Raw genomic sequence first — 16291 nt, 5'->3', positions numbered from 1 at the left:
CATGGTGAGCCCTCCCTTTACAGTACCTTATAAAACCTTCCAGAGCCCTACCTTTATAGTACTTTATAAACCTGCCAGTACCTAAAGGGGCAAAAAGAGAACTGGAGAGGGACTTGGGACAAGAGATGGAGAGACAGGACAAGGGAAAATGGCTTCAAGCTGACAGAGAGCAGGGTTAGAGGGGATATTGGGAAGGAATTCTTGGCTGTGAGGGTGGGGAGGCCCTGGCACAGGATCCCAGAGAAGCTGTGGCTGCCCCATCCCTGGAAGTGTCCAAGGGCAGGTTGGAGCAACCTGGGCTAGTGGAAGGTGTCCCTGCCCATGGCAGAGGGTGGAATGAGATGATCTTTAAGGTCCTTCCCACCCAATCCATTCTGGGATCCTCTCCCAGATACTTTCCCACTCTGGGAAGCAGCTCACTGGCAGTGCATTAACCTGGGGTTGGAAATCTCAGGGTACTTTGTGGGGTAGAGTCAGGAGCTCCTCCCAAGCTCCAGAGGGAGGCTGGTTTTGCTGGTCACAAGGGATAATAATTCTCCTCCTAAAATTAAACTACTCTATGTAAGAACTACAAGTGTGCCTGTATATATTTATGTATTTATTTACATAGAGATTGCAGTATTATGATTTCATAACCCAACCAAAACCTTCTCATGGCACGTTAACACACCAGCCACTTGTGCCAGAGGCAGAGGGATGCATCTCCTTCCCTGTGGCTTTGATCTACCCTAAATTTAAGTGGATATTAATTACTCTCCATGGCTCTCATATTCCCCTTTATCTTGACAACTCTTCTAAATGTCAGCCTGCCTCGAGATAATCCCTGCTCAGCTCAGTCCTGGGCTCTTGGGTGTTTACAGAGCTGGGATGTGATTTCTTTTACACTGCAGTGGATTGATGTCAGTGTTCCACGAGTGTCCAGGAGGGGTTTTTCTACTCTGAGTAGCCCTAATTCCTCTGTGTAGTATCTGTGCTGTAAATTACAGCCTGAGAACTCAAGCTCTGAGCCCACTGTCTCAGGTATGTGGGCAAAACAGGGAGGTAATTTTTACCATCTATGATTTTATTACCTGCTGACCAAAGATTTTGATATATTCCTGGTGCAAATATTCAAGTGCATTTAGAGAAAGTTTGTTTTTCAGAAATTAGGGACCTCAAGAATATCCTGAATTTCAGACATCTAAAAGCATTGTTTCTGTAAATTTTGGCCAAAAAAATGGACAATTTCTTAACCAAACTCCCTTCCCCCCGGTCACTTGACCTCTAACAGTTTCCCAAGCTTGTCCTAAAATTTAATGCCAGGGAATTGTTGTGCAGAATTCACTTGTAGCATAATAAGAATGTGTTGGACAGGTATTAATTAGCCTTGCTCAGTTCATTAATTAATGGCAACATACCTCAAGCAAAATCACTTTTCTCCTGCTTAAAATGATTTGCATATTCTTTTCAGCACCCCCTGAATGGGATAAAAAAATCCAAAATGCCTTTCTGTCTCTCTATGACAGTTTATATTGGGAATGTAAGGCAAAAGGAAAACCAAACCCTTCCTACAGCTGGTTAAAAAATGGACAGCCCCTGGTGTCAGAGGTAAGGTTCCTCTTGTCTTCTTGGCTTTTTCCTCATCTTTTTGCCATTTTTTCATGATTTAGTCATAAAATTCATTTCACAGTACATTAATTTAGTTTCAAAAAGTAGGTGAGGATTAATATATCAAAATAAATGTAATAGCACAAACTCTTTGTAACATAAAGCCTTGATTCTCGAAGTTCATCTTTGTTGCAAATGTATGATGTAGTTTAGATAGAAACAACAGTTTCTTGGTGTAATTTATCTTACAGAGCATCTAATTGCTCCAAGATATGGCAGTAGGTTAAAAATATCAATTATAATTGCTGAAAGAAGGGCTGAAGAAACACTAAATACATTTGTAGACTTAATCTGTAAATTGGGGAACTGGGAGGATGCCAACGGACTGGAAGAGCTTTTCAGAGCTGGAATTGCAAAATGATCAGCATTAAATTGCACTTTTCTTCTGTTTCTGTTCTGAGTCTGTAGCTGGGTGGACCTTTGGTCCCCTGCAGTATGGCTGCTCCCATGCTGTGCTAATCCCTAAACTTAATTAATCAGTCAGCTCTGAAAATCAGTGAATATTGAGGGTAGTATTTTCTGGTGCTGTGTAGAGGGACAATAGACTAAAGAAAGCCACATAAAGTCATAATGAAAAGATGAATAAGTGCAAAGTCTCACTTCAAAGCAAACCAAGGACTAAGTGGAAAGGGAATTAGTGAAGTGGTGGGAGTGTGGAAGGAGAGGGGAAGTCAATTGGAGCTCAAACGCTTCAGAAACAAGATCAGATCCTTAATTAGCCAGATCTTTGAGAGCCCAGCTTCCAGGCACAATAATTCTATTTCTGTGGTGACCAAGCTTTGGCACATCCATCCTCCAGCCCTCAGTTGTTGGCAACCTCCTGGAGACTGACTTCTGTGACAATTGCTGGGTTTGCACTTTGTGAAGTTTTAATAAAGAAGCTTTCCCTTCTTTATTAAACAGCCATCCAGCATCTCTTGGGAATAGAATGGCAGGACTTACCTGTGATGCATTTTTACCTGGTTGGAAAAAACAATATTGTGGTTCATTTCTGTTTAGCAAGAACAGGTACAGAATAATTTCCAAAACATATGGGACAAATTAGCACCTGCTGGGTGGCAGAACCAGCACTCATTGGATTTAGCAGTAATTATTTGGAGAAGCTGGAGTGGCATTCAACTTTCCATGGATTAGTTGAATGGACCCAACCTTCATCTGAGGAAAATAGCCAGGATTTCCTTGGATTGCAGTTTTCCTGAGTCTGATCATTCTGCTCATTGTCACCTCTGCCTAGGCAAGATTCTCCAGTTTCTCTCTCTTTAAAGGGAGCAGTATTTAGAATCTGTCACTCTTCAATTGCATCGCTTCAATAAAGGAGAATAAAATGCTCTGTGGACACATTTTCAGGCAACATTTTCCCAGTACTTACAGTGTGCTGTAAATGCAATACTTCAGGCAACAAAATGCTGGGTGTTATTGCTCAGTGGACAAAAATGGACAGTTTGGAGGCGAAAGGACAAGAGAGGTGTAATAAAATATTCAGTTTGTCACAGCACCTGCTTGTTTGAATCCTCACAGGAAGAATAACTCCAGATGCTTTGCACCTTGAGGCTGGTTCTGAGCATATTTTTCACCCTTTGTCAAACCTTTCTGCCCCACCACCTCCCTGATCATCCCAGCATTATTCCTGCTTGTGTACACGGGGTGCTTTATTCTTCTCTTTGAATGCACAGCTCCAAAGAGCCTGCAGAGAACAGTGGGGAATTTGGGATATGTGTGGAACACTAGTGTTGCTTCAGAGGGGGGTTTATATTCAAAGGATGTTTGTAAAAACAGAATGCATGGAGAGGATAACAAACAGCCTGGAGGTAAAACTAAGTGTGCAGAAGATATCTGGAGTGAGAGGCTCAAAAAAGCCCATTATCAGTGGCTAAGTAATGTAATGTTCTTAATTAGTTTGCCACACAGCAGCCACGCAGCCCCAGGCTGTGCTCTCATCCCATTTCCAAGCTAAACAAGGTTGGGCTGGGTCACCTGGTGGTTGGGAGGCCTCCAAGAAAAAGCTGGAGTGTTGGAAAACAGAGCTCCAGGGCTCAATATGTGGCGTTTCCCCCTCTGCAGGAGGCAGAGGAATTCCCCCAGCAGGCTGTGGAACTGCCGTTCCACAGCGAGCTGGGAAGTGAACAGATTAGAGCAACCCTGGGGAGAAGGACTTGGGGGTGTTGGTGGGTGAGAGACTGGACATGACCCAGCCCAGAACCCTCACCCCGTGCCCTGGGCTGATCCCCCAGCATGGGCAGGGGGGGATTCTGCCCCTCTGCCCCTTCAGGCGAGACCCCCCTGCAGAGCTGCTCCAGCCCTGGGGAACAGCACAGGAGGGACATGGAGCTGCTGGAGAGAGCCCAGAGGAGGCACCAGGATGATTAGAGGGCTGGAGCAGCTCTGCTGGGAGGAAAGGCTGGGAGAGTTGGGATTGTTCAGCCTGGAGATGAGAAGCTTTGGGGTGACTTGACTGTGGCCTTGCAGGGCCTGAAGGGGCTACAAGGAACATGGGGAGAGACTGTTTACAAGGGATGGAGGGACAGGACAAGGGGAATGGTTTCAAACTGACAGAGAGCAGAGTTAGATGGGATATTGGGAAGAAATCCTTCCCTGTGAGGGTGGGGAGGCCCTGGCACAGGTTGCCCAGAGAAGCTGTGGCTGCCCCATCCCTGGGAGTGTCCAAGGCCAGGTTGGAGCAACCTGGGCTAGTGGAAGGTGTCCCTGCCCATGGCAGGGCATGGAGCTGAATGAGTTTTAGGGTCCCTTCCAACCCAAACCATTCTGGGGTATCTATGACATAAGTTTAGCAGTTCACAAATACATTTGAGATGCTTGGAGCTGCCCATCAGAGACTGCACTGCGTACCCTAAAAACGTACTCAGTACTCCTCCACTCCTGCTTCCAAGGCAGAAGAGCCAGACTAAAGGAGCAGCATAATCATACCAGTAATATCTGTTGTTCAGGCTTGCAGTTGGTGATGGAATTTATGCTCCCTGTGGGTTTCTTCCAAAGTCATCTGTTTTGGGGAATGTTGGGGTTTTTTTCTCTTTCTCAGTGCTACACTTTGCAGCAGAACTATTATTGTCCCCAGAGGGTAGTAATTGTAAAATCACAAAATATTTAGCTTTAAGTTATGATTGCAGCATGAAACAGGCTTTCTTCTGTTTTCCAAAGTAGAGCAAATAAAACTTCTTTTAATACAGCAAACTCCAAGCTCTGCTCCAAATTTACCTACTGTGCAGTTCCCTCTATTTCAGCAGAATTGCACCGAGGAAAGTTGGTGTGCTTAGAAATTCAAGCTTTGAGGAGAAAGCTCTCCCTGTGCCCTGAGGGGCTTCCTGTGGGTTTCTAATTGGAATTTAAGTGTTGGCTTCCAGTAGAGCTTTTCCAGTGGCTCATTTTTCCGTGACTCCTCAGTCTGGAGACATTTGAAATGTCCCCATTACTGGAGCACCTCTGTCTCCTGTAGAGCTTTTTTGATCGTCTCTGATCATCATTATCAGATCATCTGGTGGGTGAGGGGGGTGGTGATGCTTCACCCCCAGACAGGGATGGGGTGCTGAGAGCCCTGTAGAAGATGCTCCCAGTGAGGAACAGCTGTGCCTGCCCTGAGGTAGCTCCTTCTGTGTCATCTTCATGGTGAAGCACAACCCCGGATTCACAGCTCAGCAGTGCAGGGAAAACACGTGGACAGCTGGAACATCTGGGCAAACCTGCCCAAAGCAATTACTGCAACGTGTGCCTGGATTTCTTGAAGAGTTTGAAGAGCTGAGAGGGCTCAAAACACACCCACCATCACACAGCAAGGTGTAAATCATATTTCTGGCGTATTCATCTGCATTGCTTCCAAGAAAACAACATTCCTGCTTCTGAATTACAATCAGGTGCATTACTGTGATAATAAAAAAAGCTTTGGTTTGTACACTCAGTGTTTTGCCTTGTTTTTCTTTTGTCAGGAGAGAATCCAAATAGAAAATGGGACTCTTATCATCCCTGTGCTGAATATGTCAGACTCTGGCCTCTATCAGTGCGTGGCAGAAAACCAGCACGATACGATTTATGCCAGCGCTGAGCTGAGGGTGATGGGTGAGTAAATGTCACTAAAATGAGTCTAAAGGACACTCTGGAAAAAAAATCTGAATTTAAGAATAGATGAAACTCCACCTGGCAGCTCCAGGCTGTTGATATTTCTTTGCTGTTTGCTCTTCACCCACGTGCAAACGTGGGGTTTTTTTAGTTTAATTTCACGACTCGTTTGGGGGAAGAATCTAATCCGTGTGTGGTCTTTTTTTATCACATGCACACGAGTTTAATGAATGCTGCTTCTGGCTTATTTTGAGTTCTTAATAGTTATTCTGCAAGTTTAAAAGTCATTTTAGGAAGTGGAAAAAGTAGTTTTAGCTATAAACAAAGAGCATATGGCAAACATGTACATAAAGAAATGACATGTAACAAGGAATCTCATTAATGTTTGCCAGAGATGCACATGAAATGGAATTTGCTCTTGTAAAAGTCTTCTGATCTAGATATCCAAATATAAAGTTTGCTCAACAGCCAAATATTGTGAAACCAGTAAAATACAGACTTTAAGAGCACCCAACTGTTGCACAGGTCTTGTGTTTTCTTCTTCACCAAGAGTGAATTTTCACAGAAACTACTGGGAAAATAAACATATTTTCAGGAAACAGTGGATGTTTGTGAAAAGAAAGCCATAGTAAAGCTGTGTTTGTAATGAAATATTCTCTGCAGATGAATAAAGGTGTCTGGATCAGGAGTGTGATGTTTACCCTGCTCAGGAACCTCGTTCTTCATCACAGACCTGTTCTCCCAGTCTCCAGATAACCCTCAGGAAAGATTGTCACCCAGTTTCCAGTTTAGAAACAACATTAATAAAGTCACTAAATAAGATACAATGAATTTAAATCTTTGTTACTTAAATACATTTTTCATGGTGGATTTGTATGTATTTTGCAGGAACCTCAAAAGCAAAGCAATTATTGACTTCACCTGCCCTGTAACTCAAAGAGAAGAATTCAAAAAGTTCATTTAGTGCCTCATCAGCTGAATATTGTTCTGCCCTTCTTTCTTCTTCTTTCTCCATTTTCAGCTGCAGCCCCCGATTTTTCCAAAAATCCCGTGAAAAAAATGTCTGTCGTTCAAGTTGGAGGTGAAGTTACAATTGGTTGTAAACCCAGTGCTTCTCCCAGGGCTGTCATCACCTGGAGAAAGGGCTCAGAGGTTCTGCACCAGAACAAAAGGTACCATCACAATAATAATATCATTTAAACCTCACTGAAGCACAGCTGGCCTGGTATTGCTTTTGACAGCTCGTTGACAGCAAACTTTGATGCCAGAGGCCTGTTTGCCTTTGGCAGTGGCCACGGGGTTACAGGTGTTACAATTTATGATAGTGTCTGTCCAATCCCAAGTGTTTCCACCCCGTAGCTTTTACCCTGTTTTACCCCCAGCCCACCCCCTGGGAATTGGGTCTGGAGTGCTTTTTGAGACCACCTCTTCATCATCTTCATCTTCTTCAGAGCATAAAGGGTACACGGTCACCCAGTTCTTGACTGTACTCGTGAGGTTCAGGCCAGGATTAGATGTCCTCAAACAGAAGAGGCCTTGCCTTGACAAAAGGCTAAACATTTTCTACTGGAATTAAGGGGTAGGATTGATATGGGGAACGTAGAATGGAGTGATGGGGTAGGGGAATGTATAAACTACTGTGCTAAAGGGTGAGGGATATAATATAGCTACTTCTAAAATCTACTTCTACTGTAATTACTTATAAAGCTTATAAAAGTTAGAAAAATCAAAAAAAACTAAAAGGGTCTTAAGGCATCAGGGGCAGACATAACAGGAGGCTTCAGGGAAACAAAATATACCCCCAGGCTGTGGCAGAATTGCTCTGCTGTACAGGTTGTACAATAACCCACAGCAAAATCAGCCACCATGCTCTGTCACTCCCATTTAGGCTGGGCTTAGCCACTGGCCCAGCACACTGGTGCACTTCTCACCAATGGGTTTGGGGTCACATGGTGTTCAGTGATGACTAGCAGCTTATTTCTGAGTTGCCAGCACCATCCACATCACCATATTCCAAGGAGTGTTTGGACAATGCTTTCAGGCACATGGGGTTGTCCTGTGCAGGGCCGGGAGTTGGACTCAGTGATCCCTGTGGGTCCCTCCCAACTCAGGATATTCTCTGGTTCTATGATTACAAACAATGTCAAATAAATGGTAAAATATGAAAATGAGAGTGGGTTACTGACAGAAGTTGTGAATATTCCACACAACACACAGCCCTGAGGATATTTCCACATACAAATGAAGGCAGATGGATGAAATGGGTGTCTCAGAACTGCTGAGAACGGCTGAGGAGCCTTCTCAGCATCTCCTTCAGACCACCAATATGACAGCAAAGCTCTGTCACATCCTGTTGTCAGGCTTTGAAAACCCCAGTCAGTAATTCAGAGAGCTCTGGGAGCTGAACACCACATTTTACACACTGGACCAGTTGCTCAAGGAGGTCAGTCTGGGCCACATAAGACTTTAAATTATCATAATTCACTAAAAGATTATCCAAAGCTGTGACACAAAGAAATCTTACTTACAGTTTGCAGCAGTAATGTACAATGCAGATGAAAGTAAATCAGAGGAGTAGTTATGAAAGTGCAAATCTGAGAAGAATTTTACCTTGGTACTGGCAATGAAACGGAAAAATTTGGGTGATCAATCCATGCCAAGGGCATAGAAAACTTCCCAGTGCTTTTCCCCCTTTCAGAAGTGGCAACTTTGTTTTCATTTTGACTACTCATGATGAAAAATATTTTTGTAACTAGTGTTTAGTCTAATCTTTATTTGTATTTTGATTGTGTGGTCTATTCAACAGGCTGAACTAAGCCTAGATCTTCAGGTTCCAGTACTCTCATATTTCCCATCTGATTTACTTATAAAAAAATATTTACACATTACTCACAGTATTTACTTGTGCTTCTGTATTAATTTCCTAACAATAATTCTAAGCACACTGTAATTTCTGAACATCCCAGAAGGCTCCTGTGGCTCTGCAGGAGTAAACAACAGGAGCAGGATTTACAAAGGGAGACAGTGTTTAAGCTCTCTGTGTGCAAAACATTATTACCAGGGTGGCCACTGGTGCAAAGTGAAATTTATGAGGCTTTTTTGATTGTTAAATGACAAAACAGCTAATGCTGTGGTTTAAAAGGAGGGGAAATAAATCATCTCTCCACTGTTATTCCAGAGATCTGTGACAGAAACCACAATGAAATAAGGAGTGGTGTGGTTGTAAATACATGGCTAATTAAAGTGCTCCATTTAAGTTGGTCTTTGGTCATAAAAAAGAGAAGGAACCTGCCCTGCCTTTCTCCATATATGTGATTAAACCCTGCCATATCACATACAGATTAACTATTTTAACTAAAGCTCAGCTTATTTCTGCTCCCATTTTATTGTCCAGCAATTATCATCTTTATGGACTGCTTTAGTAGCTTTTTTTTTAAATATTTGGTTGGGTTATAGATGCTAAAAAAGGGAATACCAATCCCTCCCAGCTCTGGCAGCCAAACTGGGATGGACACACTGCTAAATGAGTCAGATCACAGAACTTCTTTGGAATCATTTAGACAAATTCAATCTTTTGTTACAGAAATAGTGCAACTCAACCTATTCCACCCAAAGGGGGAAGAACATTCTTTCTTTTTCCCTTTCTCCCTTTCATTTATAATAATATTTTATTCCTGATAGTCCTGAATATGTGGTGACTGCTCTTCCTGATCAGCTCAGCTCTTGATATGACAGGAGAACCCTGCTTTGTAATAAATTTAGTTGGTAAGTGTGTAAAGAGAAGAGTGCTAAATAGGAAACTCTACAATAGATTACCCACATTAACGAAAGCGTCATTAAATATTGTTTTTATTGGATTTCCTCAGAGGTTTTTTTCTCTTTAATGGATCATTTTTAAGCTTATGAAGCTGCTGTATTTGGGCCCCTGCTATTTGAAAAAAAAACCTTAAAATTTCTGGCAGTGTAATTTTCTGCATCTCTTGCCAGATCCAGCAGAGAAGGTCCTTAGCCCTCAATCCCCTTTTTGGGGCACTGGGAGTTTCCTCCAGCCCCATTTGTCTCTCACATCTTCTCTGCAGCTCAAACACATCATTGCCCAGATTTTCAACAGCTTGTTTGCTCTGGTTGCTGTAAAATACTTTATTGCATTTGCAGTATGCAAGTCCTTCAGAAAATGCCAAAATAAATAATTTTTTATATTAGATAGTGAAACAAAGCCTGAATATACCAGTACCAGATTTGCTTATTATTCCCAACCATCTCCATTGAGTATTCTCCTTCAAAATTTTCAGAAACAGCTTCATTTCACCCTCACTGATATGGTTTAATCTCTGAGTATGGGATTTATCTCTGGTCCATGCTGCTGGCCACCTTAGAGAGGGAATTCAAGGTTATCAGCTGCAAGAATCAGAAAGAAATGCTCCAGTTGGCTAATCCTGGCTGGGTTTACCTGCTCCCTCTCTACGTGATCCCCAATCAGCTCATCTGGCTCATCTGCCAGGACAGTTTCGGGTGCTCTTTTGGGCAATTAACCTCCTCCTTTGGGTCAAAGTCTTGAGAAATGGGGTTTTGTGAGCGAAGGGACAACTATTTGTTTGCCCTTTGCAGAACAAATGACTTCTCCTGGCCTGTGCTGTGGGTTTTAGCTCGATGCAGAAATGAAACGCAACAAAGAACGAGCTTTGTGCTCCCAACTCCCTCCCTGTGGAGTCTGACACACACAGCAGCTATTTTCATGTGTGTCGTATTCTCACTGTGTGCAAAGGGAGTTTTTTTCATCTCTCTTCTCACTTCTATCATCTGGTGTCCACTGAGGGAAGGAAAGACAAGAAGGGAACGATTCATATACTCAATAAAACAAATTTTCCAGTCTTGACGTTGTTCTCATCCCCAACGCCTGCCTTGGCGCCTTCAGTGAACTCAGGATCAGGACCCTCATGGAAAAGTTATCTTACACAAGCCTCTTTTTGATTGAAGCATTTCAATAAATGGGAATTGGACTGGGTTTTGCTTTGCCAGGGAGAGGTGCTATTCCCTCAGCACGGGCTGGGGCTCCCCCAGCTCTGCAGTGAATGCACATAAACATATGTGATTCACTTCACTCGGAATTCAAATGAGGGGAGCTGAGGGAAAGCTGAGAAATGAGGTGGGCTGGAGGAATGCATTAGTCATATACAGCACTTTCCATGCATTAATAATCAGTAATAAGCAAATATTCATAATTTAAATTGTTTTTTGGGGGGACTGGGCAAGAGGGACGTTTAGGGAATCAGTAAGATCTGCTCAATTCTTGTTGGCTCCAAAATTTGCTTGTAGGACACGGTTCAGTCCCATCTCTGTGAGGGATGGTTGTGGATTCTCTGCCATAAATAAAGCTGCTCGAGGTGGTGAATTCTCTTTGCTGTGGCACACTTGGGTTTGGTGCTTTACACTCAAGTTGCTGCCATCACTCAAAGGCAGCAGGGCAGAATGATTGAGCACCACCATGAAAAGCTGTCTTTCAACAACCCTCTGCAAAATATTGAATTCTGCAACCAATCTTCTGCAGAGAGAGCAGATGGTGGGATTGGGTGGGGGAATTATCTGGTGGTTGCTAAGTTCTTTGAGCTGCCCCTTGGAACCTCAGACTCAGGGGGGGTTCTCCTGCTCCCAGGGGAAACACAAGGACCCAGCAGGTTTTATTCTTGAAGGGCTGAGTCTGTTCACAGCCCTGTAATCTACCTGGGCAGGATCTTTCTCCTGCCACCTTCTGAGCTGTCTTGGCTCCTGCCTCCCTTCTGCTGCTCCGCTGTCCACAGCCAGATTCCAAAACCAGGAGAGTTCTAACACGTTTCAACCTTTTTTGTTATTTTGGGGAAAAATTGTCTTGTTTCTGTGGGTGGAATTAGACAAATAGGGAGTTAAAAATTAAGGTAATTTAAACTGGAGGAGACTGAGAGAGACTTCATTGGGGTCTGCAGCTTCCTCAGGAGGGGCAGCTCCGATCTCTGCTCTGTGTGAGCAGGGACAGGACCTGAAGTTGTGCCAGGGCAGGGTCAGGTTGGATCTCAGGACAAGGCTCTTCCCCCAGAGGGTGGTTGGCACTGCCCAGGCTCCCCAGGGCAGTGGGCACAGCCCCAAGGCTGCCAGAGCTCCAGGAGGGTTTGGATGATCCTCTGGGGCACAGGGTGGGATTATTGGGGTGTCTGTGCAGGGCCAGGGGTTGGACTGGACGATCCTTGGGGGTCCCTTCCAGCTCAGAATATTCCATGGATCTATAATTATTGGTAAACAGGCGAAGTCCTCAATCCACTGATCAAATACAACATATAAAATATATTGTCTGTGAAACAGCATTTCAGCTGGAGCCAATTTGAGCAGAAATGTGTCAGGGCAGTCCAGCAAACTCCAGTGAAACATTTCAATTACCAGAATGTCAGTTCTGTTGGTTCAGCTTCCACAATATCCCTTATCTTTCAAAATAAATAAAAAAAAACACCTCTGCTTGGGGAGGAATCGAGACAAAATGGATGGAAAATTCCAAAATTTGCACTAGTCTGCTAACAAAGGAGGAGATTGATGTCACTTAACTTCTCTTTAACTGAAGTCAATATGCAGCCTAAGGGAGTTATTTACTTTTCCTTGGCAGGTGCCTCCATCTCAAATGAGACACCGAAGTTTTAGCTGAGCAAAGCTGGGGGAATGAAACTTATCCACAGTGTCTGAAAAAACCCTCTACCTGTATTGAAGTCAAACTGATGAGCAGCACAGGCAAAGAGAAGCTTTACTTGTCAGGCTGTTTAATGCCACAAACCAAAAAATTTGGCCACCAAAAAAAAAAAAAATCCTGTGCTTTGTGCATAGAAAATACTCTGGATATTTGTGTGCTGGAAGCAAGTTTTATATAGAACATATTTTTCTTATGCTATTCCAGCATTTACCATTTTATTCTCAGCTTTCCAGGTGAATAGCAATGGGATATTAATTTGACTATTATTTTATTTTTTAAGTCTGGTTTTTGAAGCCTGGATTAAGTGTATCTCTGTTTTTATCCTTCTTCCTACCACAAGAAGCTTTGCATAGCTTTGAGGAGCTGCCTTAACCCTTCTGTCTTATCAGTGTCTGTGTGCTCGTAAAGAGGTTCATTTCCTATTTTAATATTTAAATAGAGCACTTGAAGTGTGGGCACCAGCAATCACAGCAATTCCAGCTCTCAGACACCACTGCTGCAAGTCAACAGGAATGCAAATTAAGCTTATCTCTTGATGAAACTCTGCTTTTGCTTAGGGAACCAATGGAATTGATTCCACATCTGCTAAATTTGATTAATCACTTCAGTTCCTTTCCTTACTGACAAATAGATGGACAGAAATCAAAAGCACAGATTTACCTGCCTACTCTCAGGGCTTGCTCTGAACTTCCATGTTCAGATGTTAAAACTCCTGCAAAACCTGAGATTGCTGTTTAGAGTTGTTTTTCATCTACAGCATGTTTGGTTCTAACCAGACAAACCCCACCATTACACCCGTCCTGAGGGAATTCCTGAGAAGGAATATTTTGTGCTCTAGCTAAAAATATCCCTTGCTCAGATTACAGTGGTCTCAATTTCAGAAAATGTGGTGCAAAAGACCAGTGAGGCAGCTCTAATGTATTTATTGAGTATTTATTTACTCTCAGCAGTGGTGTTTTTCTGGTTTGGGCATTTGTAGGCATCTGCCTGTCCTTCCTTTGGAATAATGTCACTGAATCTACAGGAGGAACATCCCTCACAGGAATATTTGGTGTTCCAGCAAAACTAGTGAGATTGGCACAAGAAAAGTTTTACAACCAAAGAGTTGGTAGAAAACACCTCAGACTGGCCTGAAGTACCTTCAGTCTTCCCTTCTTTTCCACATTTCCAGTTATTTCTGTCTTCTCCCCCACGCTGGGGGTGAAGGCAGAGGAATGGAAAACGTGAGTGAAACGTGAGGAGGGAGAAATAAGGAGAAGGAAGAATGAGCCCAGATGAGGGGAAGAAAAAGACAATATTTTATTTTTCCTCCTTTATCTTGTTTCCCTTTGTTTTCCCCCTCTCTCTGTTCTCTTTGCATTCGAAATGAACCCACTGCAGAGACACAAGAAGGCAGGAGGGGACCCCCATTTATACCTGACCCCCCAAAACGCTGGCAGGCAGCAGGCAGAGGGTGTTAGTGCAGTGGAAGGCACGAGAAAAGGGCTTTGCCTTTCTTTTCTCTCTCCTTGGAGAGTTTCACAATGGAACAAGCCAATAAACCTAATTTCTTTGTTTATTGTTGACTACTCAGAGTAAGTTTAGCACTTGAGAGAGTGTGAGTATGGGGGCAGCAGACAAACCATATGTTCTATGTGTGAGTAAGAACGAAACCCTGCCTGAGACTGGATTTATTACAGCTCCCCTCTACGTGGCACCTCTCTAATACAATTCTAAATTGTTCCCACTCATCCTGAGAACCTTGCTAAGGTGAGCCTTTCCAGAGGCTGTCCTGGATGCCAAGATGTCCCAGGCAATCTGTCACTCTTCCATGTCACATGGAGCTGCAATAACCCAACCCCAGTGAGTGGCAGTGCTCTGTGCCCTCTCTCCCTTCGAGCTCCTGTCCTGTCCCTGCCTCGTGCACGTGTTCTGATTGATGTTCAGGACTTCATCCAAAGCCAGATAATCTCCTTGGAGTTTTTCCATTGACTTCAGCGGGCTGGGAATCAAGGTTCCTAATTAGGAGCTTGCACAAAAAAATAATGAGAGAATGCAACCTTCTGTGCTTCTCTTCCAGTCCAAGTTGTCCTGCCATGCACATCATTACTGCTGAACTCTTCTGGGGCGTGTTGCTGTAGCATACAAAAATACCAGGATTGGGTGGAAAATGTGCTGCCCAGGCACCAAAGAAAAGATTTTGATGCCAAAATTTTCAAACAAAACGTAATTTAGAGGTAACAGATCAGGGTATGTTGAGTGATATATGATTTATGAGATATAAAATGAGATATCGATTCACGTAGAATCAATATCCTGAGTTGGAAGGGACCCACAAGGATCATCAGAGTCCAACTCCTGGCCCTGCACAGGACAAACATGGAGTGGGAATGATGAACAAAGAGTCTTCCAGGGAGGAGTTTCTGGAATCATTTGGGGTGTGAAGTGACAGCCCAGAAACAGCACCTGGAACAAGGGGCTGATGTTGGGCCAACACGAAGCCGAGCACCAACCACAAAGCCATGAAGTTTGCAGGAGGATACTAACAGCTCTGCTTTAGCCACAGGGTTTTATCACAAAGAAATACTTTTCTGTGAGAATTAAAACCCTTCTCAGATTTTCACTGAAATCTGAGAAAGGAGAGGAAAAGCTTAAGGGACACACACAAGTGACAGAACGTGACTCACACATTAGGAAGACAAAAAATTTCTGTGCTATTTTGAGCAAGGATGTGGGTCCAAGTGAACTATATATGGTACCTATAATTGTGTCTCAAATCAGGTATAAATTCACTAGCCCAGGGAGGGTTTTCTGCAAGCCAGGGAAAGTGTCCCTGGAAGGGAGTGGAACAAGATGAGCTTTAAGGTCCTTTCCAACCCAACCCATCGTGGGATTTTCTGATTCTGTTTTGTGGGTGAGTTTCCAGGATTTCTGAAATCAGGGCAGTACCACACTGGTGTCAGCTCCTGGCTTGTACAGAATCCTTTCAACTTCACAGCAGGTTTTATTGTGCTTTTCCTTTTGAAACTGGTTCTGACAAGCAGATAGGGAAGAAGCTTCCTGTAACTGAATTAAACTCCCTTGCAGAGGGTAATTCAGAGCCTTATGTACTGTTTAAATTCCACTTAAGTCCCATATTAAGGGCTTAGTTTTACATCTGGAGCGAATTTGGCTGTATGAGTGGCTGTGTCTGAACTCCTAATGGTGTCTGGATCATCAAAATGAAGATTAATGGTGGATTAGAACAGTGGTAGTTTGGCCAGACCATCCTGTGCTGAAAGAACTTCTGTCTGATGTAGTGGAGTTGCAAAGATTTCATAAAACCAGCAGAACTTGCTGGAAGACAGAAATTTGCCAACTGATTTATTTGGCAATTCAGTTCATTTTCTATTTTTCTTCCCCACACACACAGAGGTGCTGTCGCCCCGTGTTTCCTGGCTGCAAGTTCTGAGATGTGTTACTACAATAGATTTAGGCACATCTCTACACATACGGTATTTTTGTCACTTTTTTTTCTTTGGTCATCACATAAAAAACTCTGCCTTGCTTTTAATCCTTGAGTATGTTAAAGACAGGGCAAAACAACGTTTGCTGTTTTGTGTTAAAGGCAGTTGCAGCTCCTAAAAATACTGGATTTTCTCTGGGAGCCTTGTGAGGGAGTGTAGCTCAGTTCAGATGTCTGTATGTATTTACATAAATAAATATTTGTGGTCCCAAATTGCAGAGATTTGATGCAAAAGTAATTCTGTTTTTAGGAAGAGAGGGGAATTTCTAGAAATAGGAAGGAACAGTGTTATAGCATCACCTTCTATAAATTCTAATAGTACTCTTTTCCAAAATATTTAATAAGACTATTCAGCAAGACTCTGTAATGTTGTTTTGATCCAA

At 43.2% G+C, this 16291-nt stretch overlaps 1 protein-coding gene across 1 annotated transcript in view; it reads left to right on the top strand.

Annotated features, from left to right (window-relative positions):
- CNTN6 (contactin 6) overlaps nt 1-16291 on the top strand; it is a 75453-nt gene that overhangs the window by 35535 nt on the left and 23627 nt on the right. Inside the window, exons 6-8 of the mRNA XM_029958251.1 lie at nt 1451-1587; nt 5586-5715; nt 6737-6887. Of these exons, the coding sequence (XP_029814111.1) occupies nt 1451-1587; nt 5586-5715; nt 6737-6887 (418 nt within the window). The remainder of the gene's footprint in view (nt 1-1450; nt 1588-5585; nt 5716-6736; nt 6888-16291) is intronic.

Source organism: Manacus vitellinus, unplaced genomic scaffold (assembly GCF_001715985.3).
Source record: "Manacus vitellinus isolate BGI_N305 unplaced genomic scaffold, ASM171598v3 scaffold_14_pilon, whole genome shotgun sequence".
NCBI lineage: Eukaryota > Metazoa > Chordata > Aves > Passeriformes > Pipridae > Manacus > Manacus vitellinus.
This window is presented reverse-complemented; position numbering and strand designations above follow the sequence as displayed.